Here is a 19,648-nt window from a genome sequence, read left to right as displayed (position 1 = left end):
AAGGAGGGTTACCATTGTCTGCGCTGACACCAAATGACCATTTCATTCAAATGTACTGTTCATTAAATGAACCTCCAGCTCTGCTTCTGCTGCTGAGCTCCTAGTACTCTGTGTGGAGTCGGTGGAAATAGGAGGACTTTTAATTAAGTGCTAATTTTGATTTACTCTCTGAAGAACTCTTTGACAGCGTATTATTCTTATGTTTTTAACATTAGCACTCACATGATTCCCAAAGACAGACACTGGGGCTGCCCCTTGATATGTGCGAGTCTTTCTGCCTGTGTCCACTGTGTGTAGATTACTGGCAAATGACCTGTGTTGTGGTATGGCCTGCAGATATGATTCCTTAAAACAAGGAAGGTTGCAAAAATCAGAATTTTACAATAATTATTAGAAAGACTTTGAACTAGGAAAATGTGATTGCTTGCTGAATAAGGCAGGTGACTTAGTGCTCCAGTTACCCATGAAGTTTGGCTTTTTTGTTTTGTAAAACACCTGTTTAAGCAGCTGCGCAATGCAGCCATCCTTCAGACCTTCCTTTCTCCAGTTGTTGGGGACCTCACCCCGCTCTGTGGCCTTTCAAAGATCATAGACAGTGGCCTTTCAAGGACATTGCCCACTTCTCAGCACCTTCATTCCTGCATAGACCACAGGTGGTCTAGTTGCCTCCAGAACTCCAAATGCAAGGAGGTAACTTTTAAGGCAACATTCAGTCTATCACTGTAGTAGGGAGTAAAAAGTCTGCATGCTTCTCTGACTTTAGGAGTTCTGGTTATAAAAGATCTATTGGTCTAGCATATTTAAATCCTATTGTGTGAATGCCCAAGAACCATCACAACCTTGCTAATGTATGGTCCAAAGTAAATCACATAAATTTTTGTCCATCTTTAAAGAACAGGGAATTTTTTTTATCTATTATCTGGATTTTGAGGACTAAGTATTAGTGTAGCACCTTGAAAACAGAAAGCACTACAAGCAGTAAGTGCTGTTTGTTACTATTGGTATCAAAATAACTCAGGCAGCCAAGCCTAGAGTATAGCTTGCTGTCTGCCTAACTGATTTGCGTTTCTACATGCAATGAAAATGAGAAGGTATTGCTGTAATATCACCACCTTCATTTTGTAAATGTTACGCCTTTGCAGTACAGCCAGGAATTCTGCATGCTGAATTTGTTACACATTTAATTGCAAGGCTTCAGAAACTTTGAATATTCTGTTTCTTCCTTTCTTCTTCAGTGTCACAGTAACATTGCATTTATGGTATCTTTTGATGTCTCCATTTGTTGGGTGTATCATTCTGTTAATTTCTTTCCAGATTTTTAAGTAATCCTATTTGGACTTATCAATTACCTCCCATTAATTAGTATTCCTCTACTTTGTAAAATCTATGTAATTGGGAATGTTGGTTTCAGCATAGTATTATAAACTGTTTGTGTAAATGATCAAGTGAGTAAGTACGAAAATAGACATGTCTCTGAAACTTCCTCTGTGGTGCCTCAATAGTAATCTCTTTATGTTAGAAAGCATGCATTTAGAAACAGTTCAGTTCCTTGCCTCTTCAACAGTTTGTTCATTCAAATATTCTGAAATTTAGCTTAATTTGTTCCTGGGTTACGCGTCTTTGAAAATGGCTTTTTATTTTGTCTTAAATTGATTATAGAGATGACCATGAGCAAAGTGACTGATTTATAAATATTTGTTGAGCATCCCTCCCTTCAAAAATATGAGGGTATGAGCTCTTGGAAAGATCTGTACTTACAGGAAGGGAGCTGAATCTGTGCATATACTTGTTGATCTGATTGTCAGTGCAGGGTTATCAAGCTGATAACTTTCAGTGCACGTGCTCTACCTTTAACATACAGAGCTGATTTTGCATTTGAGTACATAAGTGAATTCTTGTTTTCTACTTACATGTGTACTTTAATCAGAAATAAAGTGGCAGTTACCAGAAGGCAGAGGTGAGATTGTTGTGCTGCTTTTTTCGGTTTTAGTAGAGGATTCTGTTTATCCCAGTCTCTTCATTCTCATACAGTTGTTGTTGCTAAGGTTAACTAAAGTCAACTATGTACAGTAACTATGTAAAGTAACTATGGCAAATGTTCAAGCAGGCATAGTCTGATTTTATATGTGGAGCAAAACTAATAAAAATTATCATTAAAGCACCGGTATGAGAAGCTTGGTTTGGTACAACAGAGCTGATGAATTTCTGAAAGACAGTTTTGGCAGTAGGACAATAAATGGGCAATGTAGGATTTTCCATCTGCATGGTGAGAATTTTACAAGGACTTTATGGAAGCTCCAGTATCAAGCAATATCACTTGGTACTTGTTAGAAAATGATATTGGAGGGATAGTCTGATTTACGTTGAGAATTACTGTTCTTACATGTTGTAAACGTCAATGACAATAGGTAACAAAATTTCAGAATATACTTTTAAATACTAATAACTTAAATCATCTGAGAATGGAATTATAATCAGTTTTTGATTTAATGTCCTTGGCCATTTCATACACTCCTGTCTCAAAAGATTAGCGAGTGTTTTTGTTGAATAAGGCAAAGCCTTATCTTAACTCCATCAGTTACTGGGAAGGGTACTGTGAGTGGCAAGATGTGATTTCTGCAAGCAAGCCTGTATGGTACTAAATGGAAGCATGGAAGGGTATTTGGAATGAAAAAGTTTCAAAAATAAACTTTCCAGAATTGTGTGAGAGTTTTACTTTCTAGCTTTCCATCCCTGAGCTTTGTTTCTTTGTAGCAGGAGTAGAAGAAAGGGTCTGGTATGCTGCCACTGGCTACAGGATCTCTGTAATTGATAGAAACATATAAGGCCTGTGGAAAAAATGCTTGTACATACCTGTGAATTTCTCTTAATTTTCTGTGAATATCTGGCACATATTCCCTGGTAGGGAATACTTTTCTTTTACTTTAGCATAGTAGTGGATTTTTCCAATCCCAGATAAAAATTTCAGAAATCTTTCCATGGCTTAAGACCTCAGCAGGGAGTATTTCACAGAATCATGAATAGTTGAGGTTGGAAGGGACCTTTGGAGATCATTGAGACTAACCCTGCAGCTAAGAGCAGGGTCAGCTAGAGCAGGTTGCCTAGGACCATATCCAGTCAGGTTTTGAACATCCTTGAATACATAAGAAGCCTTGCTCTGAAAATCTCCTCGCGCTCCTGAGGTCCTTTGCCTCCAAGGCAGTGTTTCTGCTAAGTAGCATGTCAGTAATCTAAATCCAAACAGATCTTTTGGTAGGCAAATTATGGACTCCCAAAGATACTGAAGCATACTTAAGCCCAAAACAGGTATCAAGGTGCATGCTCAGGAAGGAGTTTGTTTCAAGTGGTGTATATAGTTTGGTCCATAATATGCTTAACTGTTTTACAGTTAACATTCTATCTTCAGGGAAAGTTTCTTCAAACTTAATTTAGTTTTGAATGTTTTCACAAATGTATCTGACTTTCAGTACCCAACTTGCCTAAATATCCCAGCTGGATTCTTTTTCTGGCACACAGGTACTGCCAAAAACCTGCCAAGCATGTTTCTGAACAAGCTGCCATGTTCAAAGTTTTGTGTATTAGCTATGCAAATGATCATGTTTATTATCATTTAATTTTCAGATATTTTTAAATCTAAAAAATGTTATCAATTTCATAGTTATGTAATGTATTTTATAGTTACATAAAGTTTATAATATCATTAACCATTGCCCCTTGTGAAACAAGCTTGTTTAAAAAAAAAAAAAAAGAAAGAAAACAAATTGTTTTACTATTATAGTACTACCCTGAATAATTGGTTGTGATCAGTCCATCTTCATGATGTGCACAAGCAATATTCATGCTAAAAAAGACATAGAATGCAGCAGATTTTTTAGCATAAAGGATTTGAAAATCTCTGTGCTTTCCTGATTTATTGACTAGCCTGAGAAAGCCTGGTAGCTTGTAGGGTTTCCCAAAAAAATATTCAATGGCACGTTGGTGTTGACATGAGTGAAGTTGGCTGCATTAATTTCTCCTTTGTGCTACAGAAATCAACACATATTTATACTGACTTTGGTCTGTGTTTGATCCAAAGCATAGTGAAGGGTCTAATTTGACAGCTTGGCCTTTTTTAGGTCTTGGACAGCACATCAAACATCTAATACTAGACAGAGCAAAAGGTATCTTGACAATGCATAGAGATTACTTTCTATAAAAAGACAGAATATTTAAAATTAGCTTAGTTGGAATTTACTTAAAATTAACTTACTTGTTGGAGTTATAGTCTATCCTCAAAGCCCTTGACGGTTTTGAACCAAGTTATCTTCTAGCTCAAAATAGAACAGTGATATAATGAGATACGGTAGATCCCCAAATTGCCTTTATTTCAATGAGGCTGATTTTGGGACCCCCACAGAAAGCTATCTTGAGTTTACCTCCTGAGAATTAGTGGAGAACTAGAACTTTATTTATTTACAGTATTTACTAGAACTGCCAATTTGTACAATTGATAACAGTTCTGTTTTAAAAAGAAAGAATAACTCAAATGGCTTCTTAAATTTATGCTAGTGGCATTGGATTTAGGCACTTGAAATCAATTTCAGGAGCAGATTTACATACAACGGAAACCTGTAAGCAAATTGAAAGTGCTGTTTAGGATTCATAGAGGAACAAAATGCATACTCCATCTCTGACATAATTTGTCTTGAGGTTTATGAAATAATTTTTCATTGGATTATAATATTTAAAGTAATTAAAGATGCAATTTTCTATTTAATAAACAACGTATTTTGTAACTTCATTAGGGATGCTGCCTTTCTTAATTGGAATGGTCCAAAAGGTTGTCAGTGAACTGTACATTAACTGCAGAGATAATAATGATTTTATATGCTAATAATTTTTAAATGAATAACTCATGTAGTTTTTCAGCCACACGGGGAAAATAATTTACATTCCTAAAGCTTACTTGGTATTAACCCCTTTACTTGGGGAGAGTGGATATCCTTGTATAAAATGTTCATTTGTTTTACATTAGCACTAATGCAAGCATGTAGGACCCACTGGTGTGAAAGGATTAAAAACAGCACCATTAGACAAGCATGAACATTTCAGAAAGAAGTCCTTGTTAGAGGGACCTATGGGGACCATGTAAGTTGATTTTCTATTTATTGATCAGATGCTTCTTGTTTTTGTTACCACTTGAAACTCCACTGGGAGAGAATCTTCCTGCTGTAGTATTGCAAACACAAAAACATGTACCAAGAAGGGCTCATGCTTGCTCCTTGATACAGAATCACAGAATTGAAAGGGTTGGAAGGGACCTTGAAAGATCATCGGGTCCAACCCCCCTGCCAAAGCAGGTTAAATACGTTTGTGTGCCTGGCCTAACATTAGCATGGGTCAACTGCCCAAATCAGTGGAAGCATGCACTCTCTTGGGAGTACTCACAGCATTGCCTGCAGGCTATTTTAAGCATCTAGTTTTAACTTTCTTTAACAGTAATCTCTCTGGATCTGGCCACCATAGCCTAAAATAGGACATGCCTCATGTCTCATGCCTCTTTGGTGCTTCAAGTATCACAAAAATTATTTGCTTAATATAAGAAATATAGATTTCCCATTTTCAAGCTTTTACTTAGTCACAGAAAGAATGAGTTTAAGAGGAAGGTACTTGTGTGCATGCCTGTGCAGAGTTCTGCACTGACAAGGCAAGTACCTGATCTGTCATCTTTGGTGTGACAAAGTTTCACTTCATGTTCTTTCTTGTTGGGCACTGAGGAGACGTTTGGAGATATTTTTTATTTCTCTGTTTGTTTTCCAGATGGTAACCTAACAGCATCTAGGATTCAACAGCATTATGTTTTCTGGCTCAAAGCTTTGGATTTAGTGCTCTGTCAGCAGTGTGTGAAACACCAAGGAAAATATAGGCACTTGACCAGAGTGGTGTAATTAGCTAATAAAGACTGTCTTGTATTCTAGGTGCAATTTTGTTCTAAGATATGCTGATGTTGGGGAAGGAATTCAGATTTAGTTAATGTTTTTTGTTGTTGTTGTTTAAAAAAAAATAATAAAAAAAAGCACATCCTTGCTTACTTATTTCCAATATAAGAGCAGAGGTCTACTTATATAGTTGGCTAATGTTTCTCAGATGATCTTCTTGCATAGGAGAATGTCATGTTAAAACTCCCTGCTACAGCTGCTTTTAAAAGGAAAGGCAGATACATATATACTTAATGATAAGGACATTGATGTGAAGTGGGTTAGTGACCTGAGTGAGAAAGCTCATTGACCCTCCAGCCTGTTACAAGAATGTCATATTTGTTGCAGCGTACTATGTACTGATACACAGCATGTGACAATCTGAGAAGATAAAGCCTCTGACAACGCATACTTACTATTCACCTGCAATTATGAAACTGTATGCTGTTTTTCTTAATTGATAGTGAATGCTAGAACATAATAACGTTGAAAGTGTCTCTTCAGATAGTTGCTTTAAAGAAATGAGTAAGAAAGTCTTCTCAAATGTTTTGATAGATGATTCATTGCATTGGAGCTGCTGTCAAGGAGCCAATGTAGCCAAGCCTATAAATATGCAGTTACGAGAACTCTGGAAATGTATTCTGATAGTGTGACAGATTCAAAAAGCACTTTTTCTACTGCAGTAGCTTTCTAAAGCTGCTTTTTTCCTGTTCTGCATTCAGATACATTTGTCTAATTAGACTAATTGGTTGGCGAATTTTCCTCCTTTTAAATAAAATTAGTTTGGAGGTGAGAGAACAAATATCATCAGAAACCTGAATTGCTCTTTCTTTCCATAATAATTGATTCTTTTTAACAGAGCAGAACTAGGCTTTATTACTTCTAGGAGGTTTCTGTTTAATTTACTCTATACAACAATTATCCAGAAGGAAAGAATATTGATAGTTTATTTATAAACTTTAACCAAAGTAATCATAATGGAATCACCTTACCCGCAGTGGCAATAATGGATACAGCTGCAACAAATATCTGTTACCTGGTGGCATTTTAACACAGAGCTTTCTTTAAGTCATTGCACGTGTATTTTCTGTTTTGTATTGTCGTCTGAAGACACAAAATAAACTGAGGATAGTGAGAATGAGTGATAGCTTAGATGTGTTTTTTCCTTGAACTGCTGATTGTATTAAATCCACTACTCCAGTGCAGACCTACAAATCTATAACATCCTTTTCAGATGAATTTGGAAACAAGGGGCTGCATTCTTTTATTCCTGGTCCAGAGATTAAAATTGATCACGCGAGACACGAGGGAGCAGATTGTAGTATCACAGCTCAATGTGGTTAACTAGGATAGTGCATGGCTTCTGTTCTACTTAACTGTGCGCATACAGGTTACAAATATTATTGATTGCAAGGGTCAGTGAAGGCTGGAGGGAGGTTGTGTTGCTTGATGCTATTCAGTAATTTTTAAAGGACAAGAGAGATGAACCCTCATAGCAGCTGGGACAGGTACAGTTTAAATCTGACAAATGGAGATTTATGTTTGTGTGAGCTGGCAAAGCCCTTCAGGTAGAAATAATAAATGGAAATTTGATAGGTTGTTTTATCATAGGTCAAATAATGTGCTGTAGAAGAGGAAAAAAAAAAGATTTAATTATTACCTTTTCATCAGAATGCACTGATGATAGGTTTTCAGTTGTAGATCTGTGCTGCGGAAAAATGAATAGTGTTTAGAAGTCCCTTTACAAGGCATCATTTTAAAATATATGTAGAGATGGTTTACCTGAAGTGATTCAAAAATGCAGCGTAGGTGGAACGATATGGGAGTAATTACTGAATAAGCTTTATAGCATCTTTTTGTTCTTCCATGTGGAAAAAACACTGTATTAATATTCTGAGGTTTAAGGTAAGACAATATAATATATTAAAAAAGAGCTAGGAAACAATATTTGTTTCCTATATTGAAATTTCAGATAGAGTACTAAATATTCAGTAGCATTTGGAAGACATTGCTGTTTTACAGTGAAGACAAGTTCATTAAAAAAGAAAAAAAAAAAAAAAAAGAAAAACTTTGGATGAATCCTTATTTCATTTTAAATAAGAATAACCAGAAAGTTCTATATTTTAAAACTGATATTTTGCATGTGGGATTTTCTGCCCATATAAGTAGAATTTCACAAGTATTTCATATAGATGTAGTTACTACATAGGGTACAAAGCTGTAATTGATCCAGCCTATTGTTTCATAGTCACTACATTCACATAGTGTGGATGCTATGGAAGTAGCATGCAATAAAGTAATAGTAGAGAAACAACTTTTTTTTTTTTTTTTTTTTTTTTAAAGAGAAATAACCATAGTTAGATATTTCTGTGATTCTTACCTGCTCTATTTTTTCAGCTTCAGGAAACAATGTTATAGAAATCAATCTATATACTTGTAACACTTCAAGACCGATTGGCTGTTATATTAGTATTATATCAAAAGTAGAGGACAAGATTTTATCTAGTACATGTCGGTGTTGTCTCCCTCAACTCACTGCAACTTCTTTGCTGTATAGTGTCTGAAATCCGATCAAAGGTGTTACTCCAGGTTATTAATGTGACTTAATTATTGCTCATATATTTCCAGAGGATTACTGTGCTGCCTATGACGGATTTTCAACTGTTGCTTTGCATGGAGGCCTAGTATTTATTTTTCTTTCTGATGCCAACTAAGCATTTGTGGCTTTTTCTTTGTGAATATTTTCCATCAGATTTGTTCTCATTTTACCCTTTCCCTGCATACTTACCATATGTAGCTTCTACTGATTTGGCTTTTCAAGATCTTTTTTCAATTTTTTTTTTTTAATCAAAACTTAACATGAAGAATACTTTTCTATGCTAACATTTGATTTTTCCCTTTGTAAATTTGCTTTGCATTTGATTATGGATCCAATGTCCCAGCATGATTGCTTGTAAACCTGACATGTTATGTGAATTTGCATGGGGAAAAATACAATTTGTACTACCAAAAGCTATTGTAATATTTTCCATTTACTTTAATTTTTAGGAGTCTGATGTTCCCAAATCCTTTTTCCATCCATTTTGTTTTGCTTTCACTTGTACATCTACATGTTTTCTATACTGTGCAAAAATGCCTTTACTGTGACACATGGTTTCTGAAATAGTTGTCTTTTTTGTATCCTTCAAGTTTACTGATAGTCCCCAAGGAGGTGAGCTTCTTGCTTCTCTTCAGCATCATTTACTGAACAAGAGGAACCTTTGGGGCCAGTTTCTTTTTTTTTTTTTTTTTTTCTCTTTCTGTGTGGTGCAGCATATCACATTGACAAATAGTATCTGGCTGATGGCTGGAGGAAACACAGCCCCCTGTGTCTTTCCTTTGGCATGTTAGTGCTAGGAACATGCTTGTAGAAGGAAGAGAGAAAGGAACTGACAACATTAGCATGTCAAATCTCAAACTTCAGCATTCATGCTATGCCAGTTCAAGGATGCTCCTGAATAGTGACAGCTTGTGCCAGTGGCGTGAAGTGACCAAATTCAAGTCGGGTCTAAAAATCAAATTCAGCTATATTGTAAGCAGACTGGAGTAAGCTCTTTTCCTGAGTGGAATGGCACATTCTTATGTTAGAGATGGATTTGACTGAGACTACTAAATGCATTTTAGCTAGTGACCTTTTCAGATTTGTGGCTGCTATAATAAATGTTACCAGGATGACATAACGAAAGGTTTTCAGCAATATTCCACTTTATTTTTTTTACAGCAGATGTTTCTTCAGTTAGTTTGTATTACAATTTACAGAACTCTTATGTTCTGTAAATCAAGATTCATAGCAAACTGTTTCAGTGCTTTAAGTCCTGCTATAAACAATATCAGGCAGAACAGAACCAGAGGGCAGGTAAGCAGACTTCTGCATTTGTCCTTCTCTGTGATGAGGCTTACTTCATAATAATCTTCACATTTCATCAAGTCCTTTCACCAGGACTACCATTTAACTTGCTAGCATCCTCAGAGTGACTATTATTTCAAATACAGGCAATATTAAATATCAGTTTCCAACCTGAGAAGAAATGCTACAATTACCATTTGTTCCTTAATTTAGAAAACTGTATATCTTTGTCCAACTTACTGTCACTTCTTCTAGAGTGTCCTTTAAAGAATTATGTTTTAAAAACACTTATTGGTACTGAATGCTTCAGTTCTGAGGTATGCATTTAAAGGAATGCTTTTAGAGGATAAGTGCTCCAGTCAAACTAAGTTGAAAATCTCTGTGATACTTAGCCAGATATTGATGATTGCAAAATCACCACATCATTTTTTTTAGGTCTTTGTTTAATCGGCTGGAAACGTTGTTGATTTTCACTAGAATACATTAACACTTCAGTGTTGCCCCAATAATATTCCAAGTGCATGTACATAATAATATTAAGAGCAATTAAGACGGGAAGCAGGCTGTGGAAGATGGGCTAAAGCCTTGAGAAAAGCTGGGCTGCTGAAGATAAAAACTGAATTAGGGGTAGACTTTATATCTGATGGAGCTAAAGTGTTATGAATCACCTTTGAACATTTGTTTCATGTTAGGTGTCAAGCTATTCTAATCATAGGACTCCTAAATGCTCTGAGGGCAGACCATGAGGCTGCAGTGTATTGTAATCAAAGTTCAGACATACGACACTGATTGCACGGTCATAATTCTAGTTTCCATCAATCATGTGGATTGATTCTAGACTTTGTCTGCTTTTCCTGTATGCAGTTTTTGATACCTAGGTCTTGTGAAATTTTGGCTACATCTAACTGAGACAGGACAACTGACTTCAAAGACAAATTAGATTATAAGAACAGGTTTGGTTCTTGCTGGCCTGGCTAGTTCATTCTTGTATTTTCAGTACTGCTTGCTAGAGCTCATATCTCTGTCTCTGTGTCTAATCTAGCAATAAAATGAGGTATGAGACCTATAGACTGTATTACTTGCAGGTTCAGATACTTATTCATTTATATATTTGTAGAAGATATTGTGGTGTGGACATTGCTGTTCAACTTAGAATGCACTGCAGTGATTGTATAGGGCTCTTGCTGATAGATGTGAAGGGTCTTCTTTCACATTTACTGTATGCAGTGCTCATTCTAACTTGAGGGTAAGAAAACAATAACTCAAGTGTCTTGTAGTCTTGTAGTTCTTCTCCCCTCCCTCCCCCCCATGAACAAGGCCTTTACCCATCATTAGGGAATTACTCTTACTGACCTTGCAAGTGTACCTATTCCAAAGCAAAGAAATCATTAATAATAATAAAAATAAAAAATAATAATTAAAAAAAAAAAAAAGTAAAAAGGAGCAGTTATATTACAAAATAAATCTACCAGGCTTACAAGGAAAACAAATTTGAAAGAGCCACCTGCTGTGGAGATGAGGCAGTAATCTCAGCAGCAGGAAATAAACTGAGAGAGAAAGAAACTACAAAAGCATAGACATTAAAAAAGTAATTAAAACACTTATCTCCATCAACATACATAGCAAACAAAAAAAATCAACCACCTAGAAAACATACTCTATTGAATCTCACAATAGGAAGTAACAAAGCCACCACCATAAAAAATAAATAAATAAATAAAATAAAAAAATCTGTCATCAAAATGAGAGAGATCCTTTAAAAATACAAGCCTTGAACGTATTTACTGATGTGTTAATCACTAATGGACTGACCTTGAGAGAAGCTGAGCACCTGCAGAGCATTTGCAACTTTACTCGTTGTTTAGTCTTTCAGAATAAAACATTTAAAAATGTATAGAGTAGCTCTTTAGATACCAATGGCTTTCTGTTCCATTTCTGATCAATGTTATAGCATGAATTTTAATGGTGCATTTAATATAATCAGGTATGTGGCATAGCTTAAGTACCGTGTTTGTATAGTGTCTTTCAGTATAGTTAACATCTAAATTATTGTTTAATATTGATCCATGGACAGAAATGTTATCAATATTGATATGAATGCATGTGACTTCTTATAAACAAATAGGTACAGTGTATAGCACTGAATATGAATAGGTTCTATCGTGTGATGGCAGAATTGTGAATTTGACAATTCTGTGAATCTATTGTTTCAATATTATATTTCAAAAAACAAACAAAACCAAAACAAAACAACGCACACTTCAATGTACTTAAAACTCCTGGTTTAATTTATACAATTCACATATTGTGGGACATAAAATAAAACTGCTTTACATACACGATTTTGATCTCCATTTCCCCAGATCACAAATCACACTTGTTGAAGAAGAACAGAGCATTCAGAAGTGTAAATGGATGCTTATCTGCTTCGAATTTACTGTGTGTTCTTCTCCATTGTGCACCTTTGTAGTCTTACTCTGACCCTGATATCTGTAGCTGCAAGTCTTGGGACAAGTGTGAAATGATGTCAGAAGTGTTACACCTAGAATACTTTTATATGGGAACAGAAGGAGCAAGTTGGAATACTCAGTGCATGAAAGGGCAGGGAGATGGGATAAAATATGTACCTAAGACTTTATGGTTAATTCAAAAGGTCTCTTTCAGAAGAGAAATTGCGATTTAGAAATTTACCTTCAGAGAGCACTTGTTAGGCTTGTATCTACTTTAGTGCATCTTTTAAAGAATATAACAAAAATATGTGAACAACTGTAATTAATGATAACTTATCAGACCATGTTAGTTCTTACCTTTGTATCAGTCTCTCTCAAGCAGCATTCCATAGCTCCTTTTCCTAGCCCACATGAGTGGGCACTACTTATTCCTATTTCTGTCTGCCAAAGGTGAGCTATTATTGTTGTAGAACCTGTGATGCCTCATTACTGGTCTGTGTTCTTGTTTCTTATGCTGATTAACAGGCTCAGTTTCAGTGTGTCTAGGCTTGGCCTCTGAGATATTATTTCAGCAGACTTGCATCTCCACTACAGCAGATGCACAATTTATTATTTGTTTCTTCTGCGTGCATCTAGTTTCTTATACAATTCACGTGTTTTTGTCCTCATGCTCAGATTCCAACAGTTCAGCTCTCCAACGAGTCCTAGGATCTCCTGGGCCCCTCTTCCTCAGCAGATCCCTGTTGTGGAGAGTGGGAAGGACAGAACATGGGTAGTGAAGAGGAATCTTTATTATTTTTTGGTCTTTTTTCTGTCTAGCAGAGTCTTCCTTGTAAATGTGAATTCTCAAAATTGTATTTAACTCTGAAACACATGAGCAGCTTTTAATACATATGGCAAAAGGTGGAAAAACCTACCTCCCTAATCCTATAAATTTCTATCTAATGCTCCATATTTGTATGACATGAAGACACTTAGAAAGAAGTTACATAAGTTGGTGAATTGGGTTTGATTATGTTTTTGCTTTGCTATTTTAAAAAAGAAGAAAATGGGATATGCATAGCAAGTAAAACTTATTTTCTTTGTTTTCTTTCACATTTTTTAGATAAATTTGTAAATGTAATGCCCTTTTGAAACAAAGTGGAAAGTTTCATTATAAAAAAGTTATAATTGAGAGTCTTGCATTTAAAAAAAAACCACGTTTTTAGTATATTCCAACACAAATTGCTTTAGCCAAACTGAATTTACATTTTATAAGTTTGGTAAAAACAATTTGGTAAAAACAAGCCACCTCTCTACTTGAAAACTCTCTGCTCTCAAGATAGTAACAGCTAAGAATGCAAAGAGGGGGAATATTGCTTGAAAGATCTCAGCTGCTCATTTGTTTACCTATTTCAGCTTAAATTTTTCCAGAATGCTGAAAATTTTCACAACTAAAAATTTTCACAACTGAAAATGAGCAAATGAAACAAAAAAGCCTCACAATGCTCTAGTAAGTTTTCTCCCCTCCTAGGCTTTAGACTTCGGTATACACTTCATCAGCTCTCTTTTTTTTTTTTTTCTTTTTTTTTTTTTTTTCCCCTTTTGGAGATTTGTTTTCAGTCAGCTGCCAATGAAAACTGCATTTGACCCTTACCAAGGAACAGGGCTTATTTTGTATGTCAGTTATTAAGACTGGCTGAGAAGTTCATACGAAACTGCAAATCTGCCCGAACTTGTCAGATTTAAGTAATTCAAGCAATGATTTCAGGTTCAGAAGGCATTCCTGTTTCGGGGGAGAGGAGATTTGATCAAAATAGGAAAGAGATGCATGCTGTGCTGCTACTCCCACTTCAGTTTTCCTTTCCAGACCAGGCTAATAGTTGCAGTAATAGCATCAGTATATATTTTCTGACTTAGCTGATTGATGTGTTGACATGCCTTGATTTATTTGGTGCAGCAACCAGGTGGACTAGCTGCATTGCTCTGCATGACAATCCATTACATTGTGTATGCATCACTCTTCTATATTGCCAGGTATATCTAACAGATTGACTCTAATCGTTTTGCAATTCATATTTCATTTGTACTAGGGGATTGTAAGAGGATCTACAAGAGTATCTCTTTAAATGGAGATGATGAACTTGACACCTCCAGTTAAGAAAATTAACATGTATCGGTATTATGAGAATGAAGAGTAAGGGATAGGAAGCAGATGTTTCTTCTAATATGTATTTTAATGTTTATATGTATGCACATATCTAAAGGATTATAAATAAATAAATATATATAAAGGAGGTTAAAGCTTGTGTTTTCCAAAGCCAGTAGTATAACTTTGGAAAGTATATAATAAGCTAGACTTGAGAGACTGGTGCTGAGATATGGTTCACTGGAGAAAGGATTGTGGTGATCCAAGGAAGGAAAGAAAGAGGGAGGTTTTCATACTGAGTGTGATGCTTACTGGGAGAGCTGGAGCATCTGGAGACAAAAGGCAGGACCTAGAAAACCAGAGGGCCAGGAATGGAGATGAGTTGCTTTCTGTTCTGTACCTGACCCAGTCTGGGACTATCTATATTAGCTTTTGCAGAGTTAAACTAGATCTGTCTCGCAAGCTGTTGCTTTCACAGTATTTCTGCTTTCTCTTTTCTCAGTATGTGCCATTGTCCTCCAGCCTGTGTGTGGTTTGGTATCAGTCGCTTCAGAAGCTGCTTCTCTGGAATCAGCATCTAAAGGGACTGAGGCGCCAGGAGGTCCAGGGTTTTGGCTGCAGAAGGCTGGTAGCTGGGCAGTAGCCCACTGCTTGACTACATTTGCAGAGTCCATCCAGCAACACCAGCAGTGGAATTGTATTTCTAGACTGCCTCCTTTTGGTTGCCCGAAAGTTGTTCTTTAGTGCTAGTGAAGGAAATGATTGTTTTCACTAGATTTTGGTATAAGTTAGGAGACATAGAATAGTGAAAAGGTATTTTAGGACAAGAAAAATCAAGTAATAAATAAAGAAATCAATAATAAATAAATCAAGTAATAAATAAATAAATAAATAAAGATGGCTAGCAGGTGGATTTGGAGAGCAGAGAATTTTAGCCTGAAACCTAGGGGAAAGACCTCATTTTTTGTAAGCATATAGATAGATAGATTGTTTTTAAGGTGGCTCCTGGCTAATCTGTATTAGCGTGTGAACTCCCTTTTGCTAAAGGTTCTCTCTGATTCTTCTTCAAAGAGTATTTCTCTTGGTTCACTATTTTGACCTAAATTATAGGTCCATATATAACTGTTTTTTGTTATTGCTTTTTAATTTATTTCTTTTTCTAAAACTGTACAAAACTGAATTTTTCCTCTGTAGCTGTTCTTCAACAAATCCTCTCTCCTGAGAGGCTGTTAGCTATTTATCAATATTTGATCTATCTGTAAAACATACTTCTGTAGGGTGGCTGTTTATTACGGAAGTTATTTCTCTAAAGTGGATCTTATCAATTTTTGATCTCTTTGTCTGTCTCTCTGCCTCTTAGCTAGCTTAGTGGCTTTAAGAAGTACTTAATATTTTTATTTTAACAGAACTAAATGCAGTCATTATAAGGGCAAATACTAAACAGTGAAGGGAGAAACATCAGCATCCAGTATATCTTCCAGTGGGTGCTTAGTAAAGAGAGTGAAATTGTGCCAGGTATGTATAGGAAGAAGACGAATTTTCCCTATGTTTCCTATAAATATTGCAAAATCGATTTTCATGGAGTTTTCAGCAAAATGAAAGTAGTATAAGAAAATAGCAGAAAATGCCATGTTTACTGACTACGTCTTAAACTTTTTTTTGGTCATACTAGCCAGAGCAAACAATATTGGATACAATGCCTTTGTAATATAAATCCTTTGTTTCCAGTGGCAGTGAGCCTATGATGAACCTGAACCATGAACATTACAACAGTCTCTTAATTCTGCTCTCTCTTCAACCAGTGAGAGCTAAATTACTGGTTCTTAGAGATGGAATCTTTTTCATCAGTAGATGATAGAAATGTCAAAAAAAAAAAAAAAAAAAATTTGGGGGGGGGATGGTTTTCTCTTTGTTTTTGAACAGGGATAGCCATAAAATAGAAAGGAAATTATCTTTAATTCATCTTGCACCTGTCAATAATGGCAAAAGTGTTTGTCCCAAGAATAAACTGAGGCCGCTGAGCTGGTCTATGTTTATGTCAACTGAAATAGGTGCACTGCTGTTCTATGCCTGTAAGCAGTCATGGAGAGCTTTTGTCAAGGCATTCTTGTCATAGATAATTTAGCAATATATAGATACTTAGAGAAAGACCTATGCAGTTTTTAAGTATAATTTTGCATGTATATTATACATATGTATATGCATATACATACACATGCATTTTGCATATTATACTTTCAATAGTTTCAATAGTACAAAGTATTTCTGGCAGAGTCTTAAAATACCCATTATTCATTCTTTATTAGCTGATATTCCAGTCTACCCTGGAATTACAGCAAAGGTCTTGAATTTCAGCATGTGCTAGTATTTTCTAACCTTATTTTTCTCAATATCTAGCTATTGATCAGAAGTGTTTTGATAGTCAGGTGTTCAGCAATTGATTCATTGTTTTGTTTATTAATAGAGATCACGAAAAGTGCTCAAATACTGTGAGGTATTTGAAATTCAAATATTTCAGCATTTTTTTCATTTGCTTTTTGCTTTGTAAGCCTTTTCAATTCACTGAGGCCTGCTTTCCTTTTCTTCACTGAAGCTATTGAAACTAAAGATACTTTTTTTTTTTCTTTTCTTCTTCTCTTACAGTAACTTCATTCAGGGCTGTAGAGGTTTGAGAAGCTTCCCCCATATCGGGTGACTCATGAGAAAATCTGAAGGGCTCTATGACTGAGTCCTGATACTCTGATGTAATGAGGCAATGTTGTGCTGCTTCAGTAATATAAAAAGGCCTTAAACCTTTCCTACTTGGAATAGCATTCCTCAAAGTGTAGTCCTGCTTTGTTGTTGATGCTAACACAATACTGTTGGGGTTTTCCACCTGCAACTCTCAAAGAGGTGAAAAGTCATTCTGCTACCATCCATGCCTAGGAATGGAGGGAACACATTACTTTTTCCAATTCTGCTTACATGATCTAAGGACTCCTTGGATGTAGCATGTTTTCTTAGAAAAAATGTTGACATTAATTCCACTTCAGTATGCAATGATTAATTTGCATACTTTCATGATAATATGATGTGTTTTTTTTTTAGATTAATTATGAAAGTTGAGGCCCTGTTGAAAATGCCCTGATAGATTATTTCCTTTGCATGACAAAAATGTTTAAACTTCTATGCTGGCTAGACCTTCTGTGCTGTCCAAATGTATGAACTGCAATGTGAAGATAGTTTTTAATAACCGGAAGATGCCTTTTGCCTTTTTTTAATTGAAAGGTATTTGTTGCTATTGTTGGTTGTGAAGCCTATCTGTATCCCATGGCTTCTCTATACATTTGTTCTATTAATAACTGTAAATTACTGTGAGCCAATAAGGTTTTCAGGATTTTGAGCAAACAGTCAGGGACATGTAAAAGTGATGACATACAAGGACTCACAAATAAGACACATTAACAGCATTGCCACTCATGCCCCACTCCTCATCAGTTAAGCTGTTCATTTGTGTTACCTGCAAACTAGATGTCTTGAAAAATGCCTCAAAACAAAGGGAAAAAAATAGTTCACAGCAGTGAGTTACATGTGTGTGAAAGAAAAGTGATACAGGAAAAGCTTACCAGAGTTAACCCATCCCCAGTAGCTTTTCTGCTTCTGCACCCCATATATCCTATTCTCTCTAACCCTCTTCTCTGCATTTATTTTGTTATGAGTTAATCTGAGTGCACAGGCTATCCAACAAACTCTGTTTTCAAGTGCCAGTACTATTAACAGATCACCCATTAAGTAAGTTACTGACTACGAACATGAAACTACAGTCATTTTTGATGTTTTAGGGAACATCTGAGGTTTTGTCAGAATGCTTGTATTGTCGATGTTTTTGAGAATGTACATGTAAAATAAAATATATATTTGTCATTGAAATTTCCCTTGCAGTTCTGATCTGCCTTAAAATGTCTATTTCAGGTTTACCAGAACCAAACAGAGACAGTATATTCCAAGGGCTGAGAATGGATCAAGGATTTTACACATCTAAAGACTTCCTACCTTTGGTAGCTATGGCAAGTAAACCAGGTGGGTGATACTGTGTTTTTGCTATAACCATGTTCAGTAGTAAATCATTAGCAGTTCTTGAGATATCAAAATACACAGATGGTGTAAAATACAGCATCACATCCAGTTATAAAGCACCTCCTAAGGAAGCGGGTGTGGGCCAAAGTTTTTTTTGGTGAGCTGCAACTTCAGGACTGTGCATTGAGGAAAGTTGGTTATGGAGACTGTAAAGCAAATAGTCATATATAAAAAATAAGTACATGGCAATTTATTACCCACAAAAACTTGTTTGTTATGTTGAATTATATTAAAAAGATATCACAAGGTTCTCATTTGTATAAATTATCTTGATATAAATAACACAGCAAATATAAGATGAAAATCTTATATAAGATTCTTTAATATAAGATGAAATATAAGATGAAAATCTTGAAATGACCTGATATTATTTTGCTGGCCCGTATGAACAGCTGCTTTGTATGTTGTTGATAATTGTTTTACTTGTAGCACTGTGATCCCAAGTCAGTTGTGTGCTGAATGTTTTATAGGCACATTTAAGGGAGCACTAGTTCCTTACTCAAAAACTTCAGGACGACAGTAGTATGCCTGAAGTAAGTCAGTGATGCCAGTTCATAGACATCAAATTCAGCCTTGTTTTATGCTTTTACATATTTGTTTTGAATGCAGAATTGGCTGTTTGCTACCCAGGGATTATAGATGCTTTCAGGGGCCCTGAATGTGATGTCATAAACTCTAGATGAGTGGATGACATGAAACTTGTGATTTATATGCCATGCTCAGTCACAGTCTAGATTCCCCAATGCATTGATTAAAAATAATAAAAAAAAATCATATACTATTTTCTGAGCATATACTTAGTGCATTGTGTGGTCTTGTATGCACGACTACATGTTTAACCACTTTAATCTACAAACCTTTTTTCTTCTGTCCATTCAGAAACTTCTTTTAGCATCAAATAGGGTTGCCTGCTAATTTAGTAGACTTTTCATAAACCATGAGTTAAAGAATATGTCTCTGGCGGCAAATTATTCTGCATATAAAAGTGAAGTTTATTACCCCATTTTACGCAAAATATTTAGGAAAGGAAACTCGGCATCCCATCTGTCCCATCTCTCTGCTGTTTTGATCAAATGTTTATTTCTGTGTATTTTCTTAAGCTTAGGGAGCT

General features: G+C 35.7%; 1 protein-coding gene across 1 annotated transcript in view; it reads left to right on the top strand.

Moving 5' to 3' along the window:
* The window catches only part of DPYD (dihydropyrimidine dehydrogenase), a 341,375-nt gene that overhangs the window by 137,864 nt on the left and 183,863 nt on the right, over positions 1-19,648 (top strand). Inside the window, exon 9 of the mRNA XM_082765934.1 lies at positions 18,373-18,480. Within this exon, the coding sequence (XP_082622060.1) occupies positions 18,373-18,480 (108 nt within the window). The remainder of the gene's footprint in view (positions 1-18,372; positions 18,481-19,648) is intronic.

Source organism: Aythya marila, assembly GCF_965140915.1.
Source record: "Aythya marila genome assembly, chromosome: 8".
In the NCBI taxonomy this organism is placed as follows: domain Eukaryota; kingdom Metazoa; phylum Chordata; class Aves; order Anseriformes; family Anatidae; genus Aythya; species Aythya marila.
Note: the sequence above shows the minus strand (reverse complement) of the source record. Positions and strands in the feature narration are given on the sequence as shown.